This window comes from Electrona antarctica, assembly GCF_951216825.1.
Source record: "Electrona antarctica genome assembly, chromosome: 23".
Lineage (NCBI taxonomy): Eukaryota > Metazoa > Chordata > Actinopteri > Myctophiformes > Myctophidae > Electrona > Electrona antarctica.
This window is the reverse complement of record NC_136804.1, coordinates 3,717,355-3,731,157: the sequence shown is the minus strand read 5'-3', so window position 1 is coordinate 3,731,157 and position 13,803 is coordinate 3,717,355. Positions and strand designations below refer to the sequence as shown.

The following is a 13,803-nucleotide window of genomic DNA, read 5'->3' as shown; positions in this document are numbered from 1 at the left end:
GCTCAAAAAGCTCGACATCATTGGTTCTCAACCTTTTTATACCGAAGTACCACCTCAGAAAATATTTGCCTGTCCAAGTACCACCATAATAACTGATTAAAATACAGGAGCGTAGACCTGCCCCATCCTATTCAGCTATTCCATCCCTAAACCAATAATGCTGCTGCTCTGACAAAACTCTGTCTAATCACTAATCAGCACAACTGATGAAATTTCTAATGTGATTAATCCATTCTCAAATCTTCTATTAACGGCTAGGTGTGCTGATTTCAGCAGGCTGAAGAGGCTGGAGAGCCTATTTCAACTTGGTCAAGAAGAACTACCTGTAGTAATATAAATATTTCATTCCACTTTTGTCTTTTTTTCCCCTCCGTATTTTGGGGCGACTCCTCTGCGTACCACCAGAGAAGGGCTCCAGTACCACCAGTGAGTGGTACTACACGTACCACAGGTTGGAGAATCACCGCTCTAAACGTCTTTATCCTTTTCGGTTTCCTTTTAGTGTTCTCTGTCGCGGCGGCGGACGGGCACGGCGAACAGGGGCAGGGTCCGGCAGGTGGACGACGACGACCCCTCGGGCGACGGAGCGGCGGCGGCTAGCGGGCCGGGCGGCGGCAGTGGCTTGTTGCCCTGGTCGACGCAGGAGGAGGAGGAGGAGCTCGTTCTCCCCCCTGGTAGGTCCTGGTAGGCCTCTTGTGCGTACGAGCACTTCCTCTTCTGCAGGGCCTCGGCGCGCGCCGCCAGCGAGCGAGCGCACATGGTGAGCAGCACGATGAGGGTGCCCACCAGGAGGGACACGGTGGGCCACAGGACGCAGTGCAGGAGGACGCTGGCGTCGTGGGAGCGCCGCCACAGCACGTCGTCCGGTCTGGAAACACAACAACAGTAACGTAAACAAAGAAGCACAGCACGTCGTCCGGTCTGAAAACACAGCAGCAGCAGCAACAATACGTAAACAACAATCGCACAGGGGTGTGTGTGTGTGTGTGTGTGTGTGTGTGTGTGTGTGTGTGTGTGTGTGTGTGTGTGTGTGTGTGTGCGTGCGCGTGTGCGTGTGCGTGTGCGTGTGTGTGTATGTGTATTTTTTTACTTGAGTATTTCCAATTTCCAGTACTTTTACTTCTACTCCACTCCATCTCAGAGGCAAATATTGTACTTTTACTCCACTACGATTATTTAAAACTTTAGTTACTAGTTACGGTACTTTGTCCTGTCCAAATAAACCAATAAAGTAAAGTAGTGTCTTAGTGTTTTAGTGCCTTTGAGCAAGACAATAGCCCAATCCCAATTCAGGGGATAGACACTGAGAAGTGTGCATTTCAGGGTCTATGACACCCTGCAGTATAATGAGTATATATGTGCTACCCGACAGATAATAGTCGTGTATGGGTGAATGTAATGCACACTGTAAAGAGCTTCTGGATAAACGGCGCTATAAAATCTGCACGTTTACCATTTTACAAGAAACTGTACGCCGATTCACCGGCACATTTCACTGCAGCCTTCACTTATAAAAGGTGTTAGCAATGCATGCTTATTCATGTCCTGCAGAGTCACAGAAGACAGGTCAGCATCCAGATAGCAGGATCCATGAATAATACATGTTTAAAGCCGACACATTTAGGGTGGCTCCCTCCCATATACAGTACGCTTCTATCGTTCCACTCAAAGAAAGTTTCCGCTGTACGTTAATGGAATGCAATATACATTGCTATGCTAAAAATATGTCATGGGTTACACAGATGACATGTTTACAGACATGCAGACGAAATAGAGGGGCAATAAATCTGCTGAAGAGGAAAGAAAAGGTTACGGTATATATTGTAGAGCAGTGGTTCCCAAAGTGGGGTCCGGGGACCCCCAGGGGTCCTTGAGGCAGTTCCAGGGGGTCCACAGCTAAATGATAGTTTGGAACCAAATGGACGCGTATGGGTCTGTAACTCTGATAGCCATTTGGTTCCATTTGTACACTCTCAGAGTTAAATGAACATTGATTTTACAATATAAATTGGGGTCCCAGAGATAGAAATGCCATTAAATGGGGGTCTGTAGACGTATATGCATGTCAAACTGGGGGTCCTTGAAATTAAACGGGTTGAGAATTCTCTTATCGTGGTTCCTGGCATATCTTGTCAAATGGTCTGTGAGCCAATTAGGGGCTCCTTGTTGTAGAGATTATTATTTTGCCTTTTATCATATGAATAAAGGATGGAAATCAAGGCCAACAACAAACAAATGCCAAGCAATCATTTGTTTATTATATATACCCTTTATTATGCACCCATATATACCCGTTATTATAGAAATAGATGCATGAGGGAATTAACCTGACTCCGCCAGATGGGGGCGGTATTGAGTTCACAGGTTCACAATACAGCCTCCATCTGGGATCGCTCAGGGATTGGTGTTGAAACCGTCATGTGCCCGGGGCCAACCAATCAGCGTCAGCTATGGGCGGGATCGTGGCAAGACCGGGTGTGACGGAATAAGGAATTCTATTTCCTTATTTTCCTAGCGCCTTAAAATTGGAAAATCGTCTTCTATTCTTGAAAGCAAGCAAAGACAATGACCTACACATCCGACACAATAGTGAGTGTTGAACCTGATGCTATCAGGCGTTCGTTAACACTTTTGTCGTTCGCGGGGGTTGGTTACTTTCCTGCTGGCACAGCTATCATACGTCATATACCGTAGACACGTAAATATGATTGACAGGTGGTCAGAATCAGAATTAGCTTTATTGTCACATTGCAGTTGTACGTTAAGTAAAAAGAAAAGTGGATGAAATGTGTTTTTGTGCATAGTTCCCATCGTGTCATTTTTCCAAGAAAAAAAACAAAGAAAGGGAAGAAGAGAGAGGTGAGTCAAGGCAGGAAAGAATAAAGGTTTGATTGGTCCCATCCTATCCAATCACCTGCCAAGCTTGAAAAAGGGGACGGCTTTCTTCAGCGATTGGGCTACAACAACAGCTTTGATTTTAGTTTTAGTCAGTCTCTCTTGAATAGTTTTCATTTAGTTTTAGTCACATTTTAGTCAGAATGTATTTTAGTCAGAATGTACGATAAATATAATTTATCGTCATAGTATTAGTCAACGAAATCAGCACTGGTTGTGAAACAAATGTGATTGTGAAGCGTCATCCCTTTTATCATCCCCTCTAAGCCACAGTAAATGATATTGGCTTGACATGTGACACTATAGTTATTAGTTACTCTATATACGTAAGTATATAGACTATATAGTCAGCATCTAGTCAGCAGACTAGTCAGGATGGATTATGAATTCAAATATGAAAGTTATCTGATTACAAAAAAACTAATATAATCTGTTTGAGATTAAAAACTGCTGTTGAAAACAGAAGGTATTAATCTGACTAGACGAGGATATGGTGGATTAACCCTGGACAGTGGACACCTTTGAGGGGGGGGTGAGACATTTTCATTTTCAGAGCACACTAGTCACCTGACCTCCCTGGGGGGGGGGGGGGGGGGTGGGGGGGTCATGAAACCTATCAACACTCACATCACCGCTGGGCCTTCATGTGACCTTCCAGACCCCTAGACGGTTGCCAGGGTCACCTGGTGTCCACAGTCCCTCACCACGGTAACACTTTAGCCTCGCAGACCAAAAACTATTTTGTTATCGATAACAGGCAAATGATCTAAAATAGAACAATTCTTCTACATTCTCTAATTGTGTAGACTTCATGGAACTTAAGTAATACAAATGTTTAACAAAAAAATACTCTTAAGCGTAAGGGTCATTTTACACTCTCACGAGTTAAAGATAGGGGTCCATTTGGTTACCAACTCTCCATCATTTAGCTGGGGACCAACTGGAACCCCCTCAAGGAACACTGGTGGCCCCCGGATATAAACAAAAAAAAACGTGGATCAAATGTATTTTGTAGTCACATGCTCTTGTTAAAACGTATTAATTATTCATAAACATCTGTCTGTGGGTTTATGAAACCCACAGACAGACTTCACCACTTGTAACAGTGCTTGTGAGCTTGTGGATTGAAGGTCTGAGTGCGCGCGTGCGCTAGGGCATTAACATAAAAATCGATTAGTCGACTAGTCGACTAGCAAAACGGTAGTCGACACTGTAAATCAAAAATCGAGTAATCGTTAATATTATTTTTAATATTTTTTATGATTTCTTTTTTATTTCTTTTTTTACAGCAGACATGCAGCTGTGAGCTCTGTTGTTTTGTTGGTAGTTCTCCAACTTAAGTACTAATCCCTTCCTGGCTGATTGTTTTCATATCATATACAAGCCGACTGTACGTGGGTTTTGCTGTCACCGTCACTCGTGTAGGTGCGGTGGGCGGCGGTGGCTGGCTGCACTGGCAACATTTAAGACATATTTTCAAAAAGCATATGCCTCATAGGCTCATACGCTCAATGGGGACAACTACAGTGTGTAAATACTTTTACTATTGGTGAGTTTATTACAATATTACTGTAGTTTGTTCAACAAGTTAGATTGGAGACGTGTCGTCGTTTCGTCCGGTACAGTAGTATAGCAGCCTGTCCCTCCTCACTCTGCCCAATAATATCCAGTTTGGTGACAGTCAAACTACAGTAGCCCTTGCCGTGATTTCATGTTTCTTTTTCTTATTCATCTTTCTTCATGCTTATCCAACAAAAGTGCAGGCGTGCGGCATTATTAAAAACAAACGGCTATGCCGCGCGATCATAGTTATAATAGTCGCGACGAAGTAGTTGATCATCTGATTCATAGCCTGGTAAGCCTGCTAGCTACGGTAGCAAGCCTGTAATCATAACCTCCTCCTAGCTTGTAGCTCCTTCTAAAAACCAAAGGAACTGTGGTTGTAACTTGTTGAACATTTAGGGTTGTATGAAAAACATCGCATAATTTATTCCTCCTCCTCCTTCTCCTCCGTCTCAACAAACATTTTCAACAACGTAACATGCTATGCTGCGCCGTAGAAAGGTCTTGCGCATCAAAAATAGATCTACAAGCTCACAGCGCGTCCATCCGTGAGTCATTGTGGACTTGCAACTTTGACTTGACTTTTAACAGCTGATGTGAATTTCGGCCAATCAGAGCGGCATTCAGCGTAATCTAGTAAGAGAGTGGCGACACTAGCGTTGACTGCCATTGTAACAATGGAATGCGGAAGTGCTCATTCTATCTCAATGGGATAGTTCCAATGTTTGGAACTATAGCCCATAGCACCCCGCTTTGTGGTGAGATCAAAGCGTGTCGCCACTCTCTTACTATTCCACTCGGCCTGCATTCACTGGCTCTGTTTTGCAGTTAATCCTTCACTCGCGCTGGCCGTTTCAGAACACGATGTTTTAATGCTTGATTGGATGGAAAAAAATATCATATTTTACCGCCGACTAATCGATTATAAACCGATTTTGATGGTATTCGTGTCGACTATCAAAAATCACGTTTGGTTAATGCCCTAGCGTGCGCCCGTGTGTGTGCGCACGCGTGCGTGCTTCACCTCCGCTGCTGGTTGAAGAAACAGGTGAAGGTCTGAGTGCGCCTGTGTATGTACGTGCGTGCGTGCGTGCGTCACCTCCGCTGCTGGTTGAAGAAGCAGGTGAAGCTCTGAGTGCTGACCTCCTTGGTGAAGTAATCCTCCCACATCAGCACGTTGTCCCTGTTCTTCTGGTTGTCCCGCTCACAGGGGGGCACGTAGGAACACTGAGCACACACACACACACACACACACACACACACACACACACACACACACACACACACACACACACACACACACACACACACACACACACACACACACACACACACACACACACACACACACACACACACACACACTTACTTAGTGGCCCCCACCATTACTTAATGCGGCCCGCAGGTTAATATCCGAACATTGATATATTATTGATTGTCTTTTTTATGTCCAATGTATTTGTATTTACTAGTTCATAAAAGTTAACATAATTATAACTAAATGCATTTGAAATTAAATAAAAAGGTTACTTTTCAGGATTCCAATTCAAAAATAGCCAAAGATTATTCAGGATTTCAATTCAAATATAGCAAAATTAGCTGATCTACAAGCTCAAAACGTGTCTCGCAGTGACGCGTTTTGAGCTTGTAGATCGGCTACTTTTGCTACGACAGTAATATGCAATGTGGCCCTCTGGAGTGAGTGTGGAACTATAGTGGCCCTCTCCATCGTCAAAGTTGCCCACCCCTGCTTTTGAGGATATATCTGCATTTGAGGAGTGTACATTTTCGCTGTGCCGCACTGATGTGCAACTACAGCATAAATGAGGCACAAAGCCACAACAACACCGGCACCACCAGGCAGGCTTAAGTCTCGCCATCCCTACAACAAGGCAGCTCAAGAGATGCTACAGTCGATTCCTGAGGACTTGTCCAGAGACGCCTGGCTGGCAGCATCCTGGAAACAGTCGTGGGAGACGGCCGGGCCCTCCCGGATCCATCGATACATCCGGGACCCAGCAGGTGGCGTAAAAGGAGAAGACATGCAGCCACGCCATCTATGGACATCGCTGAACCGTCTGCGCTGTGGCGTGGGACGCTTCAAGTCATCTATGAAGAAGTGGGGCCTATCAGACAGCGCGGCATGCGAGTGCGGCGAGCCTGAACAGACTGCCGAGCACATCATCACAGACTGCCCCCTATACAGCCCACCCTCAGAAGCTGGCCTTTTTGACTTAGGACCAGAGACGAGGGCATGGCTGCACGACACTGAGTTGGCCATCTGATGATACACGAAAGAAGAAGAAGAAGATAAATGAGGCATTATTACTCCAAGTCAAACCCGACTCGGAAAATATTGTCTAACCATAAAACCACCATTTATTTTTTGTGAGGACCAGGGAAATTGTCCTCACAACATCAAATCAAATTACATACATGTTTGATCGATCATTTCTGATATTGAATGCATATCTGACATGGCAGGCATGACCTACTGTGTCACGTCTTTGGCTAGTCCTTTTGGCCGACACCTCGAGTCAGTAAGCTGGAACCGGCTGATATGACATATCTGATATCGGAATCAGCCATCTGTGTTTGGTTTTGTCAACAGGCATTCTGCCCAGACCTTTATAATTACTCAGCTTAAGCCAATATCGAATGGATTTTTGGACACTGTAAAAGTCACGCTGACCGAATATTTTCAGTTTCTCGTAAAACAAATGTCAACTCCCGGGCCGGGAACTCTTGACGCGACGTGTTCTTTCAAGTTTGTGCATTCCGTCCCGACCGGTACGCCCATGTGATGACGGGAGCATACGGTTCTGACTGGGAGGTTACAGATGACCATTTCCAATAACCCTATTAAAAAACAAACCAATCTAGTCCAATTCAAATGTACGATTTTACTGTGTAACTCTTGGAGCGCCCCAAAGGGGTCCCAACCTCTCACACCTCAACAACACCACAAAGAAAAATCTGAAAGACCCGTTTCGTTTTCATGGCTATAGAGTACTGTGTACCAATTTGCGTGATGTGTGGACAAAATCTGTAGGTGTACTGTCAAAACTGGGCAGAGGTTCAGCTCTGGCATCCAGGCAGTGTGTGTGCACAGTTTGGCTGCGGTAAAACGGTGGCAGAGATTAGGGGCCCTGTTTTCATCAGTGCTAAACCCCTTGGCTAAACCCTAAACTTCTTTTCCTTTTTTTGAAAAACACTTTTCAAAATAGTAAAAAAAAAAGGCAAATACGTTTAAGGGACAAGAAGTTTAGCACTGACCAAAGTAGGGCCCTAGCTGTCCACAGACGGACACACGGACACACACACACACACACACACACACACACACACACACACACACACACACCACACACACACACACACACACACACACACACACACACACACACACACACACACACACACACACACACACACACACACACACGGATAGAGTGCAAAACATACTCTCCCCATGCCTCCGGCCTGGCGGAGACAATAATAAGTGACAGCCAGGCCTACTTATTCATACAGTGATCTGTTTATCCATGCTATGTGAATGTATAGCTGTAAATACAGTTCGCATGGAGAATGTATAAAAGTATTTTCCTCTAGGGAAAAAAAGGTTCTATCAATCCAGTTGTGTGTGCGCGCAATAGAGTCCATGTCTATGCACGTTGTGTGTCAGTCACTGTGTGTGTGTGTGTGTGTGTGTGTGTGTGTGTGTGTGTGTGTGTGTGTGTGTGTGTGTGTGTGTGTGTGTGTGTGTGTGAGAGAGACACAAACCAGGCAGAAACACACACACACACACACACGCACAGAGGTTGATTGGCGACCGCCGCCCAGGGAACGGTTTCTCGGGGTAATGTGTACTGCGTTCCCATGACAACGGTGTGATTCGCGCGGAGGGAGAGCACGTTATCTGGTGATTGTGGACATGAGCTGCTGCTTCACCTCTCTCTCTCTCCCCCCTTCTCGCGCACACACACACACACGCACACACACAGCTCGCCCCCTAGGAGCTATGATGTAAAATAAACAAAAGCCGAGACTGTGAATAGAATGTGTGTGTGTGTGTGTGTGTGTGTGTGTGTGTGTGTGTGTGTGTGTGTGTGTGTGTGTGTGTGAAAGCGTGCGCGTGCGCGCGCGTGCAATATTGTCCATGCTTGTGTGCCCATTGCCCTGTGTACATGTGTTTATGCACGTTGTCATGTCATTGTGTGTGCGCGCCTGTGTGTGCGTGTTCAGCCTCCTCAGCATTTCAGAAGAATGTAATTACTGCAACTGTGACCGTCATGTGCCAATTCCTTTTTTTTCTTTTTGTTTTTAACTTTTGTCATCGTTCAACCACTTGAACTCTAGCAACCTGTCTGTGGGCAAAGAGGTAATCGATAAGCACACAACGCATCGCAATCACAACACTGGTATAGTGTGTTCGAGTGGTCAATGTATATAAATGGTAAATGGTAAATGGTGCATTTATATAGCGCCTTTATCCAAGGCGCTTTACATAGATTGTGCATTACATTCACCCATTCATACACCGATTGCAGCGGAGGCCATGCAAGGTACCAACCAGCACATCGGGAGCAATTTGGGGTTCAGTGTCTTGCCCAAGGACACTTCGACATGTAGACAGGAGGAGCCGGGATTCGAACCGCCGGAGGAGCCGACGACCTGCTCTACCTCCTGAGCCACAGTCGCCCCGTATACAGTATATATTCCCCCCAATGTGTGTGCATTCCTCTCTGTCTTAGGGTTGGGCGATATGGTGATAAATATCGCCGAGACGACATAATGTATCCACGATACGTTCGATATGTAATGGTGGTGCATTTATATAGCGCCTTTTACATAGATGCATTACATTCACTGTAATGGTAAAATGACATCTAAGGCCTCTTTTACACAGCGACCATCTCCAGATAAAACGGCAAAGTCCTGTTGCGTTCTCAATTTTTATTGACCCTTTACACGAGAACGCACACTTTATGAAAACGCTATAATGTCGCTAGGTGGCGGTAACGGGCTGCCAAATAGACCAGTCACCCACGTACAAGAAGAAGAACCCCTTCACGCAACCCTATTGGGGTTTTGAATGATTCCAGAACACAACGTGGTTGTGGCCGTCGCTCGCTGCCTGCTTTCTATAACGCATCGAGGTGACAGACAGGCTGACAGCCCAGTCCCAGAGCATGCAGGCAGAGCACGCCACGGGATGGTTATATATTTTATAATACATTAGGCTACATAAACGCTGCTGCTGCCTGCGGCTGCCGCCTATCACAAGGCTTTTTATTTACATCATGGTTTTACATTCACCATCGCTGATGAGAAGCGCTTTGTAGGCGAGGAGGGAGGCTTGTTCAGGAACTTCATTATAGGCTCTGCATTAAAGTAATAAACATACCGGTATGCGCTGTGAGCCAACGTGAGCCATGATGTCATACGTTTTGCGGATTCACCATTTTGCCTGTTTACACGGAGAAGGGATAAAACGGCGTTCTCAAAGATTTCCACTCTGGAAGGTGGTTTCACTTTTGTTGCGTTTTCACCTCCTGAAAACACCGTTCTCGTCTAAAGGGGCACCAGCAAACGATACTTTATTTTGCCGTTTTCTATGAACACCGTTCTCGTGTAAAGACCACCTCAGTCTGTCTTTAGAGAACTGCTGACAGAGTTGGCCCTCCTTGCAGGAGGACAAGAGGAGTAATAGAACTCTTTCACCTGTTACCAGCAGTCATGAGCCTGTTTTAGTTATTTCTAGCAGACCTGAAGAACAGACATTAAGGCCATGGGTTAAATGAGTGTTGTATTTATTTTCAACCTGTGTGTGTGTGTGTGTGTTGTGTCTGTGTGTGTGCGCATGCATGTGGCTGCCAATGTGAAAATGTAAGTGTTTTTGCGATTAGTGAAATATTAATACGCAACGCTAGCAATGTACTGCAGAAATATTCTGTTACAAGTAAAAGCCCGGAAATTCAAAATGTACTTAAATAAAAAGTACAAAAGTCAAAATTTCAATGTCAATGTCATTTTGTCAATGTCAATGTAATTTTTATACAAATATCAAAATGTTTTTAAAGTACCAAAAGTAGAAAGTACTCATTATGCAGAAGTTTTCAAATGTATAAAACTTGCAAAAAGTTAAATGATCTTTTCATAATTATATTAAAGTTTATTTCAGTCAGACAACTCTTTCCTCTTCTAGGAATTTAGAATATATGTATTGAGCATAATTGAGCATAGATATATGAAGCATAGATTGGCGTTCATTCCCTGCAGTAGCCTATGTATGAATATAAAGTTTTAGTTAAGATATAAGCCAAATAGAATTAGGGAACAGGGAATGAATTAAGACCCCCAGGGGTATCTAGAAACAGAGCCTACAGGTGGACGCTGGGGAGACAAAACTTCATGAGCAGGACAGTAGTTAACAGTTTGACTCCATACAACGCTTTACCCGCATTTTAATCAAATATTCGCTGCCGAGATTGTTTTATTACCTTTGGAGCATACGCTGAAGTATTTGCAGCTTTCAACCACGAAAATCCGGCGAAAAATGGTTCGATGGTTTGTTATGATGAGACGAGCCAGCGGCCATGACAATGCGAAACGAAACCACAGTGCAGAGCAAGTTGCAGTCCAAACAAACCCCCCCGTTCACTTGTATTGGGCTCAATTTCCCAGAAGCCCTAGCAGCCCAGATGATGACTTGATTTCCGGTTTCGTCATCATAACGCGGCGGCCTCGTCATCAGGTCCCGGATAAATCCTCTGTTTCTTTTTAATTCTTTTAAAACGGCGAATTAAACGCATTAAACAAATGTCGGGTATAGCGTTTTACGCGCAGTGGAACACTGGATTAAACAATTAGCGGCCGTCAAACTGTTCAGCAGCGAGGCAGAGAGGCAGCAGCAGCGACGCACGCTGTTCCTCCAATCAATAGCCAACACGTGTTTGAACGACATCGTGGCTGCGCTCAGCCCTAAGCGAACGCCTGGCTCCTCCGAGCCCACGGCTTTACGGAGGTTTCCCCTGGGCAGTTCACTGGATCCGTATAACTTATGTCCCTCTCTGAAGCGCCAGTATATCACAGCAGGAGTTGGCCTCGCTGGACCAAGCATTAATCAAGGGAATCAATAGACTGTGTGTCTGTTCTGGTAACATGAGCTCCTCCATCAACACTTGGTTGTGAACCACGGGAAGCGCATGTTTCACCTCTGCTGCGCTTACATGACCATGATTTTGACAGCACATTTTGATTTACCAGTTTCAGTCATAGTCTTTTGAATAAAATTGTAGTCATCTGAAATGTTTTAGTGTTAGTCTATAGTGGACTAAATATCATAACACCAAGGGCTCTATTTTCGTCCATGCTAAAGCCCTTATCCCTAAACTACTTTGCCTTTTTTAAGTTTTTTACTATTATGAAAAACATTCTTGAATAGTTAAAATTAACTATTCAAAAATGTTTTTCAAAACAGTAGTTTAGGGACAAGGGGTTTAGCATGGACGAAAATAGATCCCCTAATGTCTTCACCGGAAATAGCCAAGCCATAAGCTCACACAGCTTGTAGATTTACTATTTGTGATGAATTAGGGAAGCTGGTGTGCATGTTAAAAGATTTACACACAGAGGCGCCAAGGCAGAAAGAGAGACAGACAGACAGAGATGGAACGAGAGGCAGGCAGGCAGGCAGGCAGGCAGATAGGCAGGCAGGCAGGCAGGCAGGCAGGCAGATAGGCAGGCAGGCAGGCAGGCAGGCAGGCAGGCAGGCAGACAGACAGACAGACAGACAGACAGACAGACAGACAGACAGACAGACAGACAGACAGACAGACAGACAGACAGACAGACAGACAGACAGACAGACAGACAGACAGACAGACAGACTCAAACTGACAGATAGAAGAGATGAGAGGAGAATAGTGACACCATGACAAATTACTTTATACGAGAGTCCAATGGAGTAAATCAAATTAGCTCACAAACACTGACAAACACTTGAACGCATTACACTTGTAAAGGGCACTGAGTCATTGCTTAGCATCGATTCCAACTCTATTTCCAAGGCCTGGGCGCTACACACTGTTCCCTTTTCAAAATGATGAATAGCGGCGCAACAGTTAATCCGACTGATCCATTAGAAACAAATAATATTTAAAATAATCGATTATCCTCCTGCCACACTAATTACCGGACGCACACGTCATTTCTCCGTGTCTCTTCCTGTCTAGCACAGGGGTTCTCAACGTTTGTTTCTTTTTACCGCAACTTTGAAGTTGAATGTTTTAAAAACATATGTAAACGATACATACTATACTATGTTATATATAGTACACATGTATAATATATAACATAGTATAGTATGTATAGTTTACATATACTGTATAGTTTCATGATATAGATACTCCACTGTTATGTTCTTAGCTTACGCATGTTTCATGATAACTACTTTTTATATACGGTATGTGATTGATGTATGCCATGCTTTTTGTTATTGCTTAATGTAAGTCGCTCTGGATTAAGAGCGTCTGCTAAATGCCTAAATTGTAAATTGTAAAAACTAAATGTATTGTAATTGGTTCTAAATAATGCTCTCAGGACAGATCAGAAATTAAGCCTCTCTTTGCAGGGTGCTGCGATTGAGCAGGTTAAAGAAGTTAAACTGTTATAGGAGTGACTATTGACCAAACACTGTCATGGTCCACTGATCAATAATACAGTGGCGAGGATGAGTAATGGCATCTATGCCATTAGAATGAGTGCTCATCTGCTCACAGTACTAATACAACAATCAGACTAGTCATACAATCTCTAGTTCTGTCAAATCTGGACTACTGTCCTGTTATCTGGTCTATACTAGTGCATCAAAGCAGGAATTTAGTAAACTTCAGCTTGCTCAGAACAAAGCGGCGAGACTAGCACTTCATTGCTCTGTCAGGACTAGTGTGGATGCTGAGGGTGAATGAAAGACTGGCATGTACAGCCTTATACGGTTTTTAAAGAATTTGTATTCCTCACAGAAACCCTTCAGTTTGTTTCTACAGCTATTACCTGCAAATGAAATACATTTATTATAATACTAGACATGCACTAAATGGTCACTTTATTTTTCCTCTGCCCATGTACAGAGCCATTGCATACTGGAGTGTGCTCCCCCCACATTTGACTTTAACAAGAAATAGGCCTACATCTTGTTTCAAAAGGAAACTTAAGGCAGCAATAGTCAGAAAGGAAATTATATTAGATTGGGTTGTTATTATTATTTTTGGTATTTTTGGACTGACAAATCAGTTTTTTTCTTTTAATTTGACTGTTAATATAAATTGTGTTCTTTAGGTT

General features: G+C 44.1%; 1 protein-coding gene across 1 annotated transcript in view; it reads right to left on the bottom strand.

Annotated features, from left to right (window-relative positions):
• Nucleotides 1-498: 498 nt before the first annotated feature.
• The window catches only part of LOC306916429 (calcium-activated potassium channel subunit beta-4-like), a gene marked incomplete at both ends in the record, with an annotated part of 43,386 nt that continues 30,081 nt past the window's right edge, over nucleotides 499-13,803 (bottom strand). The window contains 2 exons of the mRNA XM_079494278.1: nucleotides 499-868; nucleotides 5,558-5,685. Of these exons, the coding sequence (XP_079350404.1) occupies nucleotides 499-868; nucleotides 5,558-5,685 (498 nt within the window). The remainder of the gene's footprint in view (nucleotides 869-5,557; nucleotides 5,686-13,803) is intronic.